The 21,088-nt window shown below is 36.7% G+C and overlaps 2 protein-coding genes across 2 annotated transcripts; one reads left to right on the top strand and one right to left on the bottom strand.

The window, feature by feature from the left end:
- Positions 1–2,629: 2,629 nt before the first annotated feature.
- LOC113288720 (beta-galactosidase 3-like) lies at positions 2,630–8,152 on the bottom strand. The gene is made up of 19 exons (XM_026537841.1): positions 7,662–8,152; positions 7,471–7,566; positions 7,257–7,369; positions 7,076–7,142; positions 6,887–6,979; positions 6,545–6,688; positions 6,259–6,344; positions 6,065–6,170; positions 5,859–5,946; positions 5,646–5,764; positions 5,396–5,557; positions 5,105–5,286; positions 4,761–4,870; positions 4,515–4,624; positions 4,299–4,409; positions 4,088–4,201; positions 3,791–3,993; positions 3,306–3,642; positions 2,630–3,155 (listed from the first exon to the last, which is right to left on the bottom strand). Exons 1-19 carry the CDS (start codon positions 7,842–7,844, stop codon positions 3,024–3,026), a joined length of 2,556 nt encoding a protein of 851 aa, XP_026393626.1. The 5' UTR covers positions 7,845–8,152; the 3' UTR covers positions 2,630–3,023.
- A 7,077-nt stretch (positions 8,153–15,229) lies between these two features.
- Positions 15,230–17,776, top strand: LOC113291248. Its single transcript, XM_026540804.1, has 4 exons — positions 15,230–15,712; positions 15,896–16,129; positions 16,545–16,620; positions 16,707–17,776. Exons 1-4 carry the CDS (start codon positions 15,230–15,232, stop codon positions 17,774–17,776), a joined length of 1,863 nt encoding a protein of 620 aa, XP_026396589.1.
- Positions 17,777–21,088: the final 3,312 nt, after the last annotated feature.

Raw genomic sequence — 21,088 nt, 5'->3', positions numbered from 1 at the left:
GGTCCTTATCAGGTATTGGAGAAGTTTGGCAAGGTTGCTTACAAACTACAATTACCAGCTGGGTCAAAAATACATCCCACCTTCCATGTCTCTCAACTTAAGCCAACGCTAGGAGTGGGGTTGTTACCTCAAACTAAGTTACCTTCTGTCACTAAGGAAGGAGAGCTAAAGGTCAATCAATTACAGATGCTGGGTACCAGGCTAACTAAGAAGAACAACCAGAGTGTTGCTCAAGTTCTCATTCAATAGGAGGGATTGTCAGCTGATGAACCCACATGGGAGGATAAACAATTCATGAAGATACAATTAATTTCCAAAATTCATCCTTGAGGACAAGGATTGAGTGAAGGAGAGGGATTTGTCATAAGTGAAAACTACAGGGAGACCCATTCTCCCTGATGTTTCTACTGTGAAACCCACGCTTCCAAAACTATAGGCGCGCACCCAAATTCTGGAAGAAAATTATTCTCAAACCCAAAATATATAAAATTCTGTTTCTGTCTTTTTTTTTTCTTCTTCTTCGTCTTTTTCTTCTTCTTCTTCTTCTCCACTATACCTAGATCTCAGAAAAAAAGGAGAGATTCGATTGATTTCGAGAACAAATTCATGCCTAAATTCGATTGATCTCAACAGCAGCACCAAATCGTCTTCTTCTTCGAATTAACGACAAACCCTCTTACTACCGATTCTCTTCATTACAATTTCAATTCACTACTGTTATTAATGGTAGCAGCAAAAATCCCTAAATGGGTTTGTAGAACACGGTTTGGTCATCATAGATTTATGATCAAAACTTGTTTTCAATGAAGATTTTGAAATGAATTTCAGATTTTTATGAAACTCTCAGCCGTGAATTGAGTTGGAGTAAGCAATACTGGATGAGTTGTGAAGAAGGTTTAATTGCAGATGATGGTGTAAATACATGAAAGAAGATGATGGTGTAAATACATGATTTTGACCAAAAGACCCCGAATAACTGAAAGATAATGGTTTGCGTGGGAGTTAATGAAACATGAAAGAAGATGATGATGTGGTTATGAATGCATAACATTTCATTCAGTCGATAAACTGTCTGCATAACATGTTATACATTCGTGAAAATGGATGCATAACCTGTTATGCATCTACAAAATTTGTTGCATAACTTGTTATGCAGTCCAGAAAACCTGCATAACCCGTTATGCGTCCAAAAATATGGCTACATAATGCATTATGCATCGAGAAAATAGATGCATAACCTGATATGCATCCGTAAATATGGATGCATACTGCATTATGCATCAATTTTTTATATGTACGGCTAAAATCAACCAAAAAAATGGTAATATAACTTGTTATAGATGCATAATTTTGTTATCCAAATGCATAATTTGTTATGCAGTGGAGAAAATGGTTGCATAATTCGTTATGCGTCTGCAGAATGTGTTATGCATCGTTTTTGGTGACTGCATAATGGTTAAGTATCAAGTTTTCAAAAAAAATCCCTAAAATGAGGATCACCTCCGATTTTTTCGTTAAAAACAAAAATTTGATATTCTTATTTGTACTCGCTGCGTAGCTATTTTAAAAAGATTTCCAACGATATAGAATTTGTAAAATTCTAAGGCTCGGATTTTTAGATATGTTATGTCCAAGTTGCGCTGCCAATTATACCCCTGAAAAATTAGGCTGCATAACGAGTTATGCCTGAAAAGATAGTATGCATAATCAGTTATGTATTGATTTATATAATAATCTCATATAATTATGGGTGTCACGGTATAAAAAATTAATTGTGGACCTGAAAATGAGAATATTATTTTTTTTGGGTCTCCCCCTAATTTCCCCTTGTCATAAAAGACTTGTTCTTTCATGTTGGGCTAATGTTTTTACGCTTCTGTTTTTAGTAGAAGTCTTTTGGGCTTGGCCCGGTCGTTATTAGGTCATCTCATTTACTGAGTTTAGTTGGATCAGTTAATAGCCGTCCGATTCAGTTGTAAGGATCGGTCTATTAATACCCAGTCATTGTATTCTCCTAGTTTAATGAATGAAAATTAGAGCTTAGCTTCTTCTTCTCCTCCCTTGTCTGAATTCTTCTCCCAAAAGCTGTTTCTGTGCTAATTTGTAACGTAGATCGTTACAAATCAGAGCACAACGGAGTAACTGATATAGCACGAAGGTGTTGTGGTCATTCATCTTCGCGTTGGTGGACTACCACAGTTAGCAGTTATTGAATAATCCCAGAGATAGCATTTTGCCATGGAAATGTCAGAAAAATGGTAGTATTGCAAGTCAGCGTTCAAATGTGGGCAAACAACCTGTAGGGGTACCGAAAGTTGAAGAGTGACAACTTCCTTCTTGGTACTTCCACAAGTTCCTGCGGGGGTACCAAAACTTGCAAACTTAACGGTGAAGATAGATTGTCCACGTGGGCACTGAAGGTGAACCTTGGGTCTGGGAACCTCATCATGTTTGCCAATGCTCTGAAGTTCAGAGGTTTTTGTAGTAGGGTGATACTCGGACACTTGAGCACACACACTAGTAACTGCTCTTTTCACAAGAGAAATTCCTGATGTATCCTTGCAAAAAAGAACTCTTAACATAAGAAATTACGGAGAAAGCATGTACTTCCTGTCGTGTGTTCCACAAGTAGTGTGCAAAATGAATGAATTGAATAAATTCACTAAAGATAACTTATCCCAAAACAGATTTTTCGGGGTTTAAATTTCCCCTGTAACACAATACAATCAGAAGAATAAATGTTTCCTTAATGAATTATCCTAGACATTGAAGAAAAGCAAATTCTGCCATCTCCTTTAGTCAATACCCACTATATGACCCTTTACCTATCCACTCTCTTCTAGCTACTGACTCTCTATATTACAGAAGCAATTTTGCTCATTGTATGAAACTGGATACTAACGTCCCAGATACTTTAAATGGAATACCTATCCATCTTCTCTGATGTGTTGGTGGACTACCACAGTTAACGGTAATTAAATCCCAGAGATAGTATTTTGGATCCCTCCCTTCTTCTTGGTATCTTATCCCCTATTAGTAATTTTAGGGCCACAGACAGCTTCCACTGCAACTCTTTTCAGGACATATGGACATGGGTCTCCCTTGAAGTTATTGTTTGATACGATTACTGTGCATTTTCGCTTGCCTATGCATTGCTGCAAAGAGATAAACCAGATGATCAATGAGTTATGACCAAAATGGCAATTATCAGAAATATAGTAGAATTGCAAGTCCGCGTTCAATTGTGAGCAAACAAACTGTAAGACGTAAGATGGACTTTAAAAACAAGGAAGAGTTTTGAGTACCTGTTTTAAGATGTCATATGAGCTTGAAGAGTGACAACTTCCTTTTTGGTAACTTCCACAAGTTCCTGCGGGGGTACCAAAACTTGCAAACTTAATGGTGGAGATAGATTGTCCGCGTGGGCACTGAAGGTGAACCTTGGGTCTGGGAACCTCATCATGTTTGCCAATGCTCTGAAGTTCAAAGGTTTTTGTAGTAGGGTGATACTCAGATACTTGAGCACAAACGCTAGTAACTGATCTTTTCGCAAGAGAAATTCCTGATGTATCCCCTCCAATTTCCTCGAAAAGTACCAAAAGATTCTGGGTTGGCTTTAACCACGAACGGGGTACATGGTACCTGAAATATCGTAAAATAATATTGAACACATCAGGTAAGAAACTTAGACAATGATGATATTTTATCATCTTCCATTGGAAATGTGTTTGTGGTCTAGCCTCCTTAGTGAAAGAAGAACTATTCACAAAATACCAACACATAGTCTTACCATCTTTGAGTCGGCTTCCCACAACCAGATTGACACTTGGGCGGTCGGAATGTACCAGCGTAGCTGCAGTGGCCGCAATTACCAATTGCAGGAGTACTCCAATATCTTCCAATGCTTTCTCCATTAATCCAAACTTGACCTTTCCCCATAGTACTCATGTCCAAAGCTAATGGCTCATCTCCTCCAGGCGCATCGAAAGTAGCCTGCAAATTCACGAGAATTAGATGAATGGAAGAAGTGGAAAAACATAATCCAATCATTCACTGGGGAAGACATGATATATACTGTGAGCTTTACCTTATACCATGTTAGTGGCTGCTGTCTTTCTGCAACCAAAGAACCTCGTATCCAATCCACAGATGAAACTCCATGCACAGATCTAAGATTCATAGTTTCTCCTTTCAAACCAACCTGTACAAAGCAGATCCAAAATGGAAGGACAGTTAAAGTTAAAATGTTGCATAAGGAGGCAGATAAGAAGCAATCACAAAAATGAAAAATCTCTCACCTGGTAAAACCATTTTGCCCAGGTCAAGTCTATTTTACCATTTTTAAAACCATGGAGCGCAACAGGACCAAGGACCCCAGTATTCCAATTCTCAAAGTGGGTTCCGATGTTCTGAAATCGTAACAAAAGGAAATATTTAAGGACGATGCTAGATAGCGCAAATCAGTGCCAGCACGTACATACATTTTACCAAGATTAGAAAGGAAAAGAACTAACCGGTAGTCCTACTGCTATGCTGAGCAGTGCAATTCTATTTGTTCCAGCCCGCAGGTTGACTTTTCCGGTAAATGCGAATTTCCTATTCGACCTTGTCCCGTATGCTGACCCTAAATTTGCAACAGAAACCAAAAGTCGAGTCAGCTCGACTTCTTTTCAGACAAGTGTTATCTGCTTATTTATCAGCAAAACAGAATCTAGAGAAAATTGTCATCTTTGTGAAAGAAGCTACAATCAGCAACATACCCGACAGTTGTCCATTGATATACACGTGAAGAGCATGGCCTGATGTTTGCACAATGAGAGTGGGCCATTCTCCTCCATTTAGAAATGACTCAGATGGGTTGACTTCAACACTGGAAATATGATATAACGAGTTATAGAGATATGGAAATCTTTCAATCTTTTGATGAATATTATCATCCAGTATTACTGGTCCTAAAACATTTGATCATTTATATTCTATATACTGCTTACTTAAGTTCGCAGATAGGTACCAAGTCATGTACCACAGATAGTTTGCATCTTATTTTTACTCAAGTTCAGATTTTTTTTAGTAAAGGTTTAATTTAATAATAATCCTAACTCACCTAGTCATGTACCACAGATAGTCACTTGCATCCCTTGTAACATTAATTTGCTCTAAGAGACCCACAGCTGTGATCATCTTATTATCGTCACCCAGCGAAGAAATTTCTTCATTGTACGCCTCCCAAGAAACCAGTTTATTGTAAGCAGGCAACATTTGCATTTTCGATGTTTGGACACCAACCTGTGATGAATACGAGAAATAAAAAAAAATTAGCTAGCTTCAATGAAATCAGATACAGTAGTTCCATTTACCCCAGCTTCTTTTACTAAGCTCATAAGAATAGACTTACTTTGGCTGTATTGAAGACCACATTTTCACAATCGGGAAGGATGCTACTTGACCAAGGTGGGAGCGTGTAATGCCTGTTATTAAACATAACCCTGACGGCAGACCTTGAATTGAAGTTAGAGAGGAAAGCTGCACACTTTCCATCCGAGGAAAAGACACTAGCCTGCAAGATGTAATTGTCACGTTAACGTGGTTGTTTAAGATATAACGAGCAGGGGAAGTTTCCAAATCAAATAAATTAAGCCAGCTACCTGTTGGTTCTCTCCCAAAAAGGTTATAGCTGGATCTGAAGAAACTATAGCAGGCTCACACAGCTTAATAGCTTTATGGAGCTCTTTCAGATGTCCATATTTAGGTTCCCTGATCAAACCTGAAATTTTCATCAGAGATGAAGCATTAAAACTATGGGCTTTTTTCATCAGAAACAAGTGATCATAGAGTGTGCCTGGGTCAAGTTCACTCACCATATTCATCAAGTGGGGCATCATAGTCGTAGCTGGTGGTAATGAAAGGTCCCCCTGCAGTTCGACCGAAATTGGTTCCTCCATGATACTACAGCAACAAGTAACACAAACTTTCACTCTCTTGGCTTAAAAATCAAGAATCCACATAATGATACCAAGACATAACACTTAAAAGTGCACATAACTGAGAAACAAGAGATTCTTACCATGTAGTAATTAACAAAAGTACCACCCTTTTGTACAAATCGTGCAACTGCAAATGCCAAATCTTGAACCGGACGTTGTTTGATTGAACCCCCAAACTCCGAGAACCTTTAAAGTTTTTTTTGGTAAGAAATGATAGTCAGAAAAAAAAAATCAACATAAAATTCGCTAATAAGAATTGTAAATTCAAATTTACCAGCCACTCCAAGCCTCAGTCCATATTTTTGGTTTGTTTCCGTTGGCTGTGAAAGCGTCGCAGTAAAATCCATTGCATGTGCTTATCTATTGAAGATATCCAGAAAAAAAAAAATCAGAATTTTCCCACTTGATTCTTAAATCATTTCAACGATCTCAACAATTTGGCCATAAACATACAGAAAGCAACTTGGGTAAGCTAGAAAAACTCCAAGGTCATTAAGTATGATGAAAATTTATGAACACAAGACAGTAACGAAGACCCCATGAATTAAAAAATAAATTACCACTGGATCTGGGGCATCCTGTTCCTTGCACATCACCCAAGGGACACCAGTATCTAAATCAACAGCCATTTTTGCAGCCCATGTCATGTATGAATGTCCAGCAGCTCCAAGTGCCATACCAGTTGGTCCATACTCGTTTTCGATCTACATAAACAAAAAGAAAAATTAGATCAAACATTGTTGTTATTCAATTCATTTTAATCCAATTCTTCTTTATTATACTAATGATCAAACAAAACCAATGAAAATTCAAGAGTAATTTAGTGTTCCCTAGAACTAGTATTTGCGGAAAACATACGCCATCGTATGAAATCAACCGTTGTACAACGGGAAAAAACGGACCTGGGAGAGTATAATTGGACCACCCTGAGATTCAAACAGCTTTTCAGCCTTCATCATCTGCACAATCTTCTCAGTAAACCCTTGCATTGCATTCTACAACACAAAAGAATTCAGTAAGACTAAACCGACACACTCAAAAATAATAACAGCAGCTATCCAATAAACAAAATTAAACTGTGAGAAATAGACCTTGAAAGGCTCATTATCAGTCCTGAAACTGATGCCTGGTACATACTTCAACCAAACTGGAAACCCTCTGCATAATACCAAACATGCATTCAACTGAGTCAATTGCAGCAAAAAAAAATCAAGAACACTCCACTAGGTTAAAAACTGTAAATGAATCTTGAAAAATCTTGAGATAGATTACCCAAAATTCCATTCAGCACAAACATAAGGTCCAATCCGAAGAACAGCATAGAGCCCAGCATTCTGTATTGTCTTAATGAATCTAACCAGATCGTATCTCCCTTGAAAATAATACTGAAGAAAATCCCAGAAAGAATTAGAATTAAAGAACAATGAAGAGTGAAATCCAGTAACAGAAGTAAAAATCAAAACAATGAAGCAAGATAGTATAGTACATTGCCAGGAGAAGGTTCATGGCCATTCCAGAAAACATAGGTCTCAATAACATCAATTCCTCCAGCTTTGGATTTCTGTATTAGATCTTCCCACATCTGAACAAAGAATCAAAACCCATTTCATTAAATCTCATAAAAATCAAAATGCAAGTAAAACAAAGAAAGAGACTACAAAGAAATTTGTTACTTACTTCAGGAGTGCTTCTTGGATAATGTATGGATCCAGAAAACAAAAACCTTCTTTTTCCATCAATAACAAGAGCTTTCTTATCATAAGAAACCGAACATTGAATCAACTGAAAACACTGTAGTAACAACACTAGTGATACTAAAAACAAAGACTTGGAAACTGAGTTAGTTTCCATTCTCTTCATTTTCTCCACAAACAGATCTCTCTCTCACTCACTCACTGGATCTCTCTGTGACGAAACTGAACACAGAGGAAATAAATAAGAGAGAGAAAGAGAGATTAAAAAATCAAAAATGGGTTTTGAAAGAGAAAATCAGTAGTGGATTCTAGTGAAGGACACTGTGGGTTTCTTACAGGTCTGCAGCCACAAAATTTCTTGAACTCTTCATATTGGCTTCCTCCCTCCCTCTGCTTAAATAAATACAACTCAAATCTCTGTAATTACTGCGATTAGTGTGCCCCCGTTTGGTTCTTTTTTGACTGTTATGTGTGAACTCAACCTTCATTTTTTACTACTATTTCTTTCTTTTTGCTAAACCATTAATTATTCATTAAAGTTGTCAATTTAAGCCTAGTTTAGGTGTGGTAGCAAATCACTATCATTACCACTACTATTGGTAACTAGCTACTGTTTAGCGACTACAACTTTTTTTTTTATCGGTAAAGAATTTTGATGCTCGCCTCAGGTCACTCATGTTATCACTCAGTAATTTTACCACTATACCAGAGTAGGATGCACTGTTTTGTAATTATGTTAAATCTATGAGGTTTACTTTTTCTTGTTTCTTTTCCCACAAAAAGTGCGTAACAAACTTAAGACAGGTGGTTTAGAAAGACTGCCTAAAAGATAGAATCCAATGGAGGAATTCAATTGATCCAATCTTCATGCTTGCCGGTTTTAGATGGGTCTAATCTTCCTCTTGCCGGCATGTGTGATTTCCCACTAGATTGGAACGGCAGGTATAAAAGCGTTTTGTGCATTGATTAATATACCAACCGTTTCTCTTTTGCCACTTGGTAATTGTCATGATGATTTGGGAAATAAATAGAAAGAAAATTAATTTGGACTGGAAACTTTTTGTGGCAAATGGCAGTTTTAGTTCAACTAATATTGTCTATTGTCCATAATTTAAGCTAAAGTAAAAAAACAGAAAAAATAGTTACTGTGGTGATGATGATCTAAATTACTTTTCATTGGGTTAGAGGTGAATATATATACTAGAGATTTGATTTGAGGAATTTTTTGATTTAAATAAAAAATAGTCAAATGTTAATAATGACTACTTCAATGATCTGCACTTAATCCTAAATAATGGCAGGCATTGTTTCAGGATTTTAAGACCTGAAATTTTCTTTTTCTTTTTTCAATTTTCTAGATTAAAATCTGACTAATGGAAAAAAATAAAAAAAGGGTGTTTATATTTAATGAACTCATGCATGTTAGTTACAACCCAAAGCCAGTATATGACAATCTCGTCGGTGATACACACGTGAAAGTATCTACCCAGCTGTTATACGTAACAAGACATTAAATATGTCTTTCTTTTCATTGCCAAATACGTACTTGTGTTGAAAAATGGTGTAGTAGCTATAAAAATGTTTATTAAAATTCCTAACTACTGATTCTAAATTGAGTGGAAACAAGAAAATTAGGTCATTAAAGCAGAAAATCTAGAATTGGTGTATATGGTGATTGAGATGCAGATAAACGAGGAGACGGGGACTCTTTTTCTACATCACTAATAGGAGGTTCCAATTTACTAAGGGGTATACCAAATTTCGTATGAAACATAACATTCGTTGGCTTTGTATTGGTACAACCCCAATCAATATGATAACTCCCTAATAGCAGCTGTGGCTTTTCTTTTGCATTATAGGAAAAGAAAAGCGAGATTTGGCAATATAGGATGCTTTGAAGACTATACTTTCTTGCTTTTCGTTTTTGGCTATCATTTCCTTTTTTTTTTTTTTTCTTTTCCGTAGAATGAGAAAAGAGTTAATGGGATGCCATGCTATGCTTCTTTTGGTGCTTTTGGAGGGGATGATATTGATACTGATTTTTGTTCTTTGCTATGACATTTTTTGTTTGTGTGTGTCTTTCTAGCGTCCACATGTGGTTCGTGAGTGACGAGTGACTATCAACAATAGAAATAAAACTAGACCATCCTCACAACTCACTCTCAGTGCTTTAATTGGTTAATAAATCTCGTGTCATATAAACTATGAGATGGGTGCTTGTCCCATGCTGTTGTGTTGCATATTACACAGGTTAATTACTATTCGATGACGATGAGATTGATTAATAGCAACCGTGATGACGGAAAAAGAGTTAGCATGGGGAATTTTTCTCTGTTTGTGGTCATTACTGCACGGAATTCTCTCAATAGATTTGGGTTTCGGATGTAGTTTGTCGAATCGGAATCTTCGAATTTAGAAGTTGAGTAAAGAATTTGATCAGTACCCAAGTGCTCTTTTATTGATATATTTGTTCTTTTTCTATTTTACTCGGTTGAAACTGGACCATCGTTCAACCAATGTACCTTAGTTCAACCATCTTAGTCGACCAACTTACTGTTAGTTGTGCTGATTAGAAGCCATTTGACTGTGTATTTACAGTGGTGTCCTCTTTATTTAACTGTGTTTTCTTTTCTTTATTCAAAATAAATGCAATATATTAGAAAAACAATCCAACATCAAGGTGTTATAACTAATTGATAGATTACCACTCTCTCCTGAATTTCCTTGAAGAATTTTCTTCTCTTCTCTTGCTCTTTAACGTCACCCCTGACATTTGCATTTAGACCTTTGTTCATGATCAAGCTCACTGAATACCTGAATTTTACTTTCTATCTTACTAATCCCCAACAATTCCTTTCTTTCATTATGATTATTCTTAGTAGTTATATCATCTAAAGATTTTTATTCTTTCTCACTAAAATTTCAAAAATAGTTCAAACTGAATCGAAATTGAATAACAGTGGTTTCAAACATTACTTAAACATCTTTGATTTAAATAGAAAACAGCTCATCGAACATTACAAAAATAGTTCCCAATTTCACTTTCAGTACCATAAACCCACCCATTTCCCAATCTTACAGCAAGAAAAAACCATAAATCACCAACATTTCTTCACTAAATAAGTTCATCAGAGTACCATAACCCAAACTTCAGTTATTTTAATACACCCTCATAAACTTAAAACTCCTACACCCACCAGAAACTTTGTACATCATAACCAAAAAATTCCCCTGAAACATATTAATTGTTCACCGATTTATCACAGAAACAAAAACAACACCGTCTGAAACAACATTCACAAAAAAAGAGAAGAAGAAGCTTACCAGTACCAGTAACAAAATTCAAAAGAAAATGAGTAAGCATAGAGGCAGCCATTTTGGAAAAAACTTGTTAATCATAATCAAACTTTTCTCAAAGTCTGAAAATCTGGCTTCCAACTATACCCCAGAAGAGAACTTTAATAGTCCTCATCATTGTAACTCCAGTCTTCCTCATCATTTTCATATTGTTCACTCCAGCTGCTACCCGATGAAGCAGGGGATGTATCACTACCCCTAACTTTCATCATCTTCTTCATCGCTGGATGCTTCAGGAAGTTCCTCGTCAGATTCGCTGGATTGAGCAACTCGAGGGTGAATTATCACTGGATCTCTCCTCTCAACCCTGGGTTCTCCTTCCTGCATGGTCCTGGCAAATATCTTGGGATTGGCTCTCTCGAACTCAAAAGCCTTCGTAACTTCCAATCAAGATATTTCTCCATCTTCCTCTTATCTTCAGCAGCAACATAATCATCCTCACTGGTATTTATCTCTTCTAAGGGGTGCTCAAATCCTGCATCAGATCCTCCCTCTGAATCACTCTCAATTGCACTACCATACTTGGGACCTTTCTGATACCTTTCAGATCGCTCCTCCTCCTTCCGATCTTCTCGTGCAAAATGATGCGGTAACCATGCACAATAGAGTGACTCCGTTTCTTCTTCTTCTCTTCTCTTTCTCTCATCCTCCTCTCTCCGGAATTGTGCCTCTTCACTTGCACGCCTGTTTATCTCACCATGAATTTCATCTCTCAACTGCTGTAATTCATCCATTTGAAGCGAAAAAACTTGATCTTTGGTTAATTGGTATTAATCAGAAGGTGCAGAAATGGCTGGAACGGGGTTACTGGAACTTGCCATACTTAGAGATCATATATCTAATTTTTCCTTTTTTTTTGGTGAAATTGTTAACGGCGATGCTAATCTCACACAAAACTACCCTTTTACAGGCAAAAATGCATTCATTAACTGCCATTTATGTCCTTTGGTTATCAGTCCCGTCGCTTGGTTACTCACGCCCCTTCAAAGCCATGCGTACTCCAGACAACTTCCTCGTCATAATTACCCTATAAACCCCTATTTTCAACAACTAACCTCTTTATTACTCATAATTTCCCATGGAACTGCCTTCAAGTGGTGCATTGGTAGGTCGCCTAACTTCTACAAATTATTTTGGGGTCTAATTAAAATTTTGTGTTTTATGCAGACTAGAAGAATGCATCATCAGTCGAGAGGCACCATTGCGGTCTGGGGCATGTCTTCCAGATGGGTTACTATTTCTAAAACCAATTCTATGACATATATTGAACCACAACAAACCTTTCAAATCCATCAACTTCAAGCAAAATTCTCCCCCCCCCCCTCCATTTCCATCTTTACTCCATCTTACTCCCCCACTTCCATTATTACCTTTGGAAGTTTGTACTACCATACCTATGTACATCTAATAAAATACAAACCCATTAATTATCCACCTACCACAGACTACATTAGACCTCACCATCCTCATCTACCCCCGGAAATCCAACAATGCATTATTGGGTTTGTCCTCACTTGGATTTCTTATCATCGAACTCACGTGAACGTCTCAAATCTGTTGGCGTCTAAAAAACAGGGATATGAAAGTGACATACCATATGATAAACCCCACCCCAACACAGTCTTTGCAGTACAACAACAATTACCTTACACCAATTTTCTCCTGAAACCTTACCAGATAATAGTCAATAGTCTTCTCATTCCTTTTTTAAGGTTCAAATACATAAACAAATAAACACCTCATGCCTTTTTTTTACTCATATTATCTGTGATCAACATCAGTACATTACCAACAAGAGATTCTTTTCTCTACAACTGTATTTTATAATTGTTACGTGGAGTACTGATCTCAATCAAACTACATTCGTATATACCCATATCTCTTACCTGATGGAAATCCCAAACTCAACAGAAAACACTCAAAACTTGGACCAAGATATTCAAACCCTTTCTGCTCAAATGGCTGAGAAATTAACTTTACCATCTACACTTGCCAAACCAGTTTTCATTAAGAAAAAGTTGTTCTAGCTGAAGACGATAGCAACTGGAAATGGTGTATGACGGGATATGTATGCTGTGAAACTTTGATTCCAACTTCTTCAATCCATTTTTACATATGCAATAATTGTCCTTTAGCTCAACATCCCACTATCACCACCTTCAATGGTCAGCTAAACAAAGTTCTTATTTGTTACCTATCAGAAGAGGACTTCAACAAAATCAACTCCCAGAAACCTTGGTTCGTTTGTGGCTACCTAATGGTGTTAAATGTGGTACCGGATCAAGGATGGACTGTTAACCATCAACTCTTATTCGATGAAGAAATTTTGTGGTTCATTTTATGCAACATCCCAAACGAATGCACAGAATTTGAGGATCTCCAGAAACTTACTCTCAGCATGGGGGAACTCATCGAAGCTCAAAATCCTTTTGGTAAACACCCTTTAATGAATAATGTTAAAGTGTGCATTAGAATCCCAGTACAGAAAGCTTTATCAACAGGTATCCCTCTCTTCACAAGTGGTAGAACTCAACCATTCCTGATTGAATGTAGACACATCATAGTTCCAAGATATTTCTGCACCTCTTGTCGCATCCTTGATCATAGAGATCAAAACTGTCCTGCTTGGAAATTAAAGCAGAAAAAGATCAAAGAAATTGATGCTTCTAGCAGCAAGTATGTTCCTCCAGCTGTCTCAAGGCTAATGATGCCCCCTAAAAGGGTAACCAAGCAAGTAGATGCTCCCTCTGCTGCCACTACAGATATCGTCATGCGACAAACTGAGACGGTACCAGAAACACAAATTGATTATCCTACTCCTGAAATGTGCAACCACGGAAAAGCTAAGGATATTGATCAGAGAATGGAAAATACTATTCAAAAGGGCTTATCAAACACTTTTCAGATGGGTCCTTTTGTAAACAGATCCACTACTCTGAAGATCTTTGGTGTCGGTCATGTTCAACAACAATCGACTCAAATGGAGAATGGATTACCAATCATTCTCAAATAGGTCACCACTCACAATGTTACTGTTGAAGCTTCTATTTCTGGTTCCGAGCCAACCCCTAGTGGTCCGATTCGTACTACCAATTCTTCAAGAAGGTTCAAGACCGCTGCTGTCCCAAATACCAACCCAATCATCACTAGAGGAGCATTTAACTCAACTGAACAAGATGCTCTATCAAACCTCAAAAGAAAGATTAATCCCAGGGCTGATTAGAGGAAACGTACAAGAGCTAATTCTAGTTTGGCTAGCATAGTGGTTATCCGTGAAGAACATATCACTACTGAACCTGATTATGCCAAATTGTGTCATCCAATTACCAAATTGGGGGATTTACCATCCATTGACCTTTCTACATATTCCCTAAATACCTAACCAGTGTTTAATTCCTTTGGGAAGTACAACATACCTGCTGACAATTCCCCAAACAACAATGGTGTCCGCAATAATTCTCTTCTCAATGCTGCTACTTCTAGTCTCGAATCCTCCCAAATTGATTCTCAAAGTGGTGATGATACCAGTGCCTCTCTTGGTGGTGGATCTGACTCTACCACTCAGGTAAATTCTACCCCCCCCCCTTTAATTGATCCTGTTTTTGTTAACCCAATAAACCAATCCCTTGTTAACAATGTTAATCTTATAGCCTGGAACATAAGAGGTTTAGGAAAAAAATTCTTCCAACAAGGAACTTAGTTTGTTATGCAAAAATATCAATCCTGGCATTATTTTTCTATATGAAACAAAAATGAACAAAGATCTGGATGCTAGAAAGTTAAATATATGGGTTTCCCATGCACGTTTAATGTATCCAGTATTGGTAGGAGTGGTGGTTTGGTCTTGGCTTGGAAAAAAGAAATTAATCTTAGCATTATTTCATCTAGCTTGAGGGGTATCCATGTCACATCTACAGATATTATTCACACTAAAACTTGTCACATTCATTTCATGTATGGTGAACCAAATAGTAGCTTAAGACGGGCTTTTTGGGATCAACAATGCCAACAGTCCATCGTTCCTTTAGATGAACATGTGTTCTTTATATGAGACTTTAATGCTCTCTTAGGTACTGAAGATAAAAATGGAGGTCTAGAGGTTGATGATTCTGATTTTTTAATCTTTGAATTTTTTGTTCTGTGTTTAATCTGCATGATCCTGGCTTCTCATTCCCTAGATTCACTTGGTCCAACATGCGACAAGGTTCTGATTTGATTCTTGAGAGATTAGATAGATGTTTTTTCAATCAAATTGCTGAAGACCTTTGCCCCAACTTCTGTGTCAATAATTTTCCTAGAGATTCTTCTGACCATTGTCCTATGCATATTGGTTTCAATTATGAGGATATTTGTATGCCTAGACCCTTTTATTTTATGGCCATGTGGATGGAAGATCCTACTTGTAGAGATATCATTGTTAATTCTTGGTCTGTTAATGTGGTAGGCTCTCCTGCCTATAAACTAAAATCTAAGCTTTTAAGTACAAAAAAAGGTCTTAGAGATTGGAATAAAACTTCCTTTGGTAATATTCAAACTAATATATCTACCATCAGGAAGGATTTGGCTGACCTCCAATGCAATAATCCAACTGAAACTACTTTAACTTCCAGACTGAAAGATAGATTGGAATATCTCTACAATCTAAAAGAACTATACTGGAAGGATAAGTCCAGAGATGTTTGGCTCTTGGAAGATGATATAAATTCACTCTATTTCCATAGGTTCACCCTCTTTAGGAGAAAGAGAAATGCCATAAGTTAGATAAAGGATGCCCCTAATACTATTCTAACTGATAGAGATAGTATTGGTAATTCCTTCATAAATTACTTCAAAAACTTGTATTCTTCCCAACAATTTCAGGATGAAATTCTGGCTGACCTCCCCATAAAGTTTACTGCTGAAGATAATGCTCTTTTAAGTCTTCCTCTTACTGCTGAAGAGATCAAAAATGCGGTTTCCAAATGGGGTGGTGGGGGGGGATCTCCAGGTCCTGATGGTTTTACAGGCCTTTTATATCAAAAAAACTGGGACATCGTAGGTGAATCTTTCATTGATATGACACAAACCTGCTTTAGAATAGGGAATATTGCTAAGGTTTTTAACCATACTAATATTTCCCTGATTCCTAAAGTTCCTATAGTTGAGCTTGTTTCCCATTATAGACCTATAGGTCTTTGTTATTTTATCTATAAAATTCTTTCTAAAACTTTAGCCAATAGACTAGACCCTTTTATGAACAAAATTATATCTCAAAATCAAAGTGCTTTCATTCCTAAGAGGAGTATTTCTGATAATATCCTTCTGGAAAATGAAGTTATATATGTTGTCAACCATAATGACAAAGTTGAGGGTATTGCTGCCATAAAATTAGACATGTCTAAGGCTTATGATAAATTGGAATGGTCTTTTCTCGAGAGTGTTTTGAAAAAATGGGCCTTTCCACCCATTGGATTAAGCTAATCAAATAGTGTGTGTCTACTGTTTCTTATTCTGTTCTCCTAAATGGTAGCCCCAGCCTGAAAGAGGTCTGGGACAGGGTTGCTCTGAAGCTCTTTCTTCTTACATTGACTACCTTCAGAGTAAGGGTATCCTGGAAGGCATCAAAGTGTGTAAAGATGCTCCAGTTATGACACATCTGTTTTTTGCTGATGATTCTCTTTGTTTTCCGAAGCTACTACTCAAAATTTTCAAGTTATAAAAAGTTATCTTCAAAAATACTGTCTGGCCTCTGGTCAAGAAATAAATTTTGAAAAATATGGAATTTTATTTAGTAGAAGAATACCTGAGCATATGAAGGCCATTTTGGCCAATATTCTTGACATTCAGAGCAGATATTTAGGAGAAATATACCGCACTCCTACTGTGTTTCAAGCTTCAAAAGTAGAAACCCATATGGTTATTCTCCAAGCTGTTGATGCCATAATTTCCATCTGGTTGCATAAACTTCTATCTCAAGCTGCTATAACTACTTTGATTAAACACAGTGGCCAAGCCATTCCTCTCTTTCAAATGGGGGCCTTTCTTATTCCTAAACACCTTTGTAAGCTAATGGATTCTCACCTATGCAAGTTTTGGTGGGGGGAAACTTTAGACCCCAAGGATAGAAAGCTACACCTTTTGGGCTGGGACATCCTATGCTCCCCTAAGGCTGAAGGTGGTTTAGGCTTTAGAAAGGCTGAGCTGAACAACCTGTCTATGATGGCTAGGAATGCTTGGAGGATTCTAGAACATCCTGATTTCCTTCTACCTATTGTTCTAAAAGCTAAGTATTTTCCTAATACTGATTTTCTGAATGCTAAGTGTCCTTCCAAGAGTTCTTGGACCTGGAAGTGTTTACATGCCATCAAAGAACTCATCAAACTTTTTATCTCTTGGATTGTGGGGTATGGTCAATTTATTGACCCCTGGTGTGATAAATGGATACCCACTTTGGGGTCTGCCACACCCAACCTCTTAGTCCCACCTGATCCCATTATTAAAGTCTCTTATTTTATTGATACTCAAACTAAGAGTTGGAATTTATCTAGACTTAACACCCATTTTGATAATGCTTCTGTTCATAAGATTTTCTCTCTTCCCTTAAGCCAGGTTTGCACTCCTGATGGGAGGGCATGGGATCTTTCAAAGAATGGCAAATTTTCCTCTAAATCTGCCTACACGGGACTAAGAGGGCTGAGGCCTTCCCATTGTAAAAACCTTTGGAAGCGTATTTGGAAAATTAGAGTACCTTACAGAATTTAGGTCTTTGTTTGGAGAGCAGCTATAAATGCTCTGCTTTCAAGGATTGTCTTGTACACTAGAATGCCTATGCACTCTGTCGACTGTGCTAGATGTCAAGATCCTCAAGAAACTATTATGCATGCACTGGTCCTTTTCCCCTTTGTTAGCAGAGTGTGGTTCCAGTCTGAGTTTAGTATAAATTTTCATTTCTTTTTAAACAAATCTTTTCTTGATTGGCTCTCTTTCTGGTTAATTGATCCTTTAACTAAGCTGTATGATGAAGCTCAATGTCTTTTTATTATCATCCTTTGGTCCCTCTGGACTAGTAGGAATAATTTCATTTCAAAATCTCAAAGAGTTTCATGTAGAAGTCCTAGCTAGAGCTAAATCCATGCTTCTCACTAGGAAGTCATGTCATGTTCCCTCTTCTACCTGCTTAGGATGGATACCCTCCTCTGTAGGATGGATTAAATGTAGTACTGATGGTGCTTTTGATGTCATTTCGGGAACAAATGGTGCAGTATATGTGATGAGGGATTTCACCAACAAAGTCTCCTTTTGTGCTGCCTTCACTTTTGAAGTATTGTCTGCTGAAGAAGCTGAAGCCAAGGCCATCTGGGAAGTTCTGAAAAAAATCTATTGAGCAGAATCTAACTCATGTTATTGTTGAAAGCGATGCTAAAGCTCTCATTGATCAATTTTCTACTGGACTGTTTGATGGTAATTCGCGTACAGATACTATTTTCAAAGACATTCAATTGTTTTCTTCATAACTAGTAGCTTGTATTTTCAGTTTCCAACCTCGCTTATGTAATTATGTTGCTCATGAGTTAGCTCAATGGGCAAAAACAAACAATGCCTATATGTACTGGTTTGTTCCTCCTGTTTGGCTCTCTCCAACAGTTGAGGGGAATCATTAGCCTTGTTGAAGGCCTTTATCTATAAAAATAAAATAAAAATAAAAGTGTTATAACTGCGACAAAACCAGCTCAATTATAACGGAGGGGAACATATACTAGGCAGTATAACATTAAAATGAAACCAAAAAGATAAGCAGATATTGCAGTATAGCTTCACCATTTTACGAAAAAATGTCTAAAGTGATTCTCTCCAATATTTTGTACTCACGTATCAGTTGAAAATTAAGATTTTCACGTTGTCTATGATTGTCTTCAAATGGAAAATGGCAAATCGTATTACGTCCCAAATGTTTTATTAAACACTCTTCAATTTCTTTCAAGCCACAAAGTCCACCAAACGTCAAATCGTGTTACGTCCCGAACGTTTCTCTAAATGCAAGAACTAGACCCTTTTTCTTCTTCCATTTCCAAATTGTGTTTTTTGTCAAAACCTTGAAAGACCTATTGCAGTATATACGATCCTAAGAAAAATATTTATACATATCTTGTAGTCTCACAATGTACGAAGATATATTGATTAGTCTTTGTTGCCTTTTTACAGAGAAGACATCCACTGATGATCATTGCATTGTTATAAGATATCAATGGTTGGTGCAACATTATAACACAAGCTTTATACACCAAAAAAAAAAAACTCATGTAGTTCTTTTGGGTTCCAAACGCACTTATGAGAAAAAACCAGCATACCATCCTATTCTAATGTATTATAAAATTTACGGATTGTTACCTGGTTACCAAATTCCCTGATCTGCACCATTGCATGTACAGAAGTTTGAAATCAAGTTAATCGGAAGAGCTACAGCTTCCACTTCATTATCATTCGACACACTGCATAAACCAGAATCGTAGCTACCCCCTTTACCTGAGTCATGCATGCCTTGAATTGTTGCATCATGATATCTACTTACCTTGAACAGAGCAGGAAAAGTTGATTGATGTCTTAATTGTTTAACCAAACACCTTTTAATAAGCATTATCCTTACTATTCACTTAAATTGCAGAGCTATGCTTAATGTGATATCTGAATTTTAGGATTTTTGTCCAAAGATTCTTTCCACTGTCTTCTTCGTAGGATTAGGCGGAAAAAAAATTACCAACAAAATAACTTTTACAATATATTTCTAGCACCACCACCTTCCTTTGGCAAACATACTCTCTCCCATCCCACCCAACCTTTCTTAGTTATTATTAAGAGTACCCACAGGAAATGTCTCATTATCTTATCCAGTTGTTTAGCCATAAATATTGACATCAGAAATAAAAATAAATATCACATAGGCATTGCTAGAAAGCACATATTTTATTAACATAAACCTCCCACCTTTAGGTAAGTAATTCATCTTCCATTCACTAAGTATTTTTTGATATGTTTTGAATAATCACTTCTCATATACGAGATACATTTGACTTACTGCACAATGGAATTCCCAAATATTTCATTAGAGTGCAGTTATATAACAACCAAAAATAAAAACACTTTCAACAACAATATTAGCTTACTAACTGCCACTAAGGCATTCTTCTTGAAAATTCACTTTCAAGACAAAGATTAATTCAAAAGAAAGTAAAATATTCTTAAGATTACTGACTTGCTCAGTCATCATCTAAAAGACAATGAGATCATCAACAAACTAAAGGGATTTCTTGATCATGATAGATAAAACCTCAACTAAAAGAAAGTAAAATAATTTCCATAACATCAGATCCACCTTTCAAACCATATCCCAAATACAAAGAAACGGATTTCTTGATCATGATAGATAAAACCTCAACTACCAAAATGAAAAGTAATGGGGGCATTGGATCCCTCTGCTTAGTACCTTTACTAATTCTGAATACTATTGGATTATTCCTCATTAATTTCCATAACAAATCTAGTATTAGACAATCACCACTTGATCCAATTTTTTTAAACGAAATCAAGTCAAGAAGAGTATAATCAAGGCAGCTCCAACTTATATTATTAAAAGCATTTTTTATATCTATTTTTATCAGTAAACCAGGAATATCATCCCTCTCACTAAACCAATCATCTTTTGAAGCTATCAAAATATTATATGTTATTTGTCCATTGTCCACAAAAGCTCTTTGAAGTTCATAAATGACAGAAATCTTGACAGGCTTCAATCTCTTGGACAGTAGTTTTTATATAATTTTGTAAAGACCACCAATTAAGCTAATTGAAAAAGCGAGCATATAACAACCACACCCAATAATTCGTTTGGCAACCTGAATAGACAAACTCCAATATACTTTCAAGAGAATCAACTAGACAGTCAGACTCAATCTAGAGAAAAATATATCAAAGAGTTTTATATCTCTATCTCTTAATTCAATCTGCAATCAGCAAATAGGAATTTGCGAGCCCGATTGAATATAAGAGAAATAACTTGAACGTTACCAAGGACCAATG

The sequence above is a fragment of the Papaver somniferum genome, chromosome 6 (assembly GCF_003573695.1).
Source record: "Papaver somniferum cultivar HN1 chromosome 6, ASM357369v1, whole genome shotgun sequence".
NCBI lineage: Eukaryota > Viridiplantae > Streptophyta > Magnoliopsida > Ranunculales > Papaveraceae > Papaver > Papaver somniferum.
Note: the sequence above shows the minus strand (reverse complement) of the source record. Positions and strands in the feature narration are given on the sequence as shown.

What these genes read in the sequence shown, in the direction of transcription:
- LOC113288720 (XM_026537841.1), bottom strand. Translation starts at nt 7,844, where the DNA reads ATGAAGAGAATGGAAACTAACTCAGTTTCCAAGTCTTTGTTTTTAGTA. An exon ending in ATGAACCTTCTCCTGGCAAT is followed by an intron (nt 7,370 to 7,470) that starts GTACTATACTAT and finishes GATTTTCTTCAG; the next exon opens with TATTATTTTCAAGGGAGATA. An exon ending in CTGATAATGAGCCTTTCAAG is followed by an intron (nt 6,980 to 7,075) that starts GTCTATTTCTCA and finishes TTTGTGTTGTAG; the next exon opens with AATGCAATGCAAGGGTTTAC.
- LOC113291248 (XM_026540804.1), top strand. Translation starts at nt 15,230, where the DNA reads ATGCGACAAGGTTCTGATTTGATTCTTGAGAGATTAGATAGATGTTTT. An exon ending in GAATAGGGAATATTGCTAAG is followed by an intron (nt 16,130 to 16,544) that starts GTTTTTAACCAT and finishes CCTAAATGGTAG; the next exon opens with CCCCAGCCTGAAAGAGGTCT. An exon ending in TGACTACCTTCAGAGTAAGG is followed by an intron (nt 16,621 to 16,706) that starts GTATCCTGGAAG and finishes TGTTTTCCGAAG; the next exon opens with CTACTACTCAAAATTTTCAA.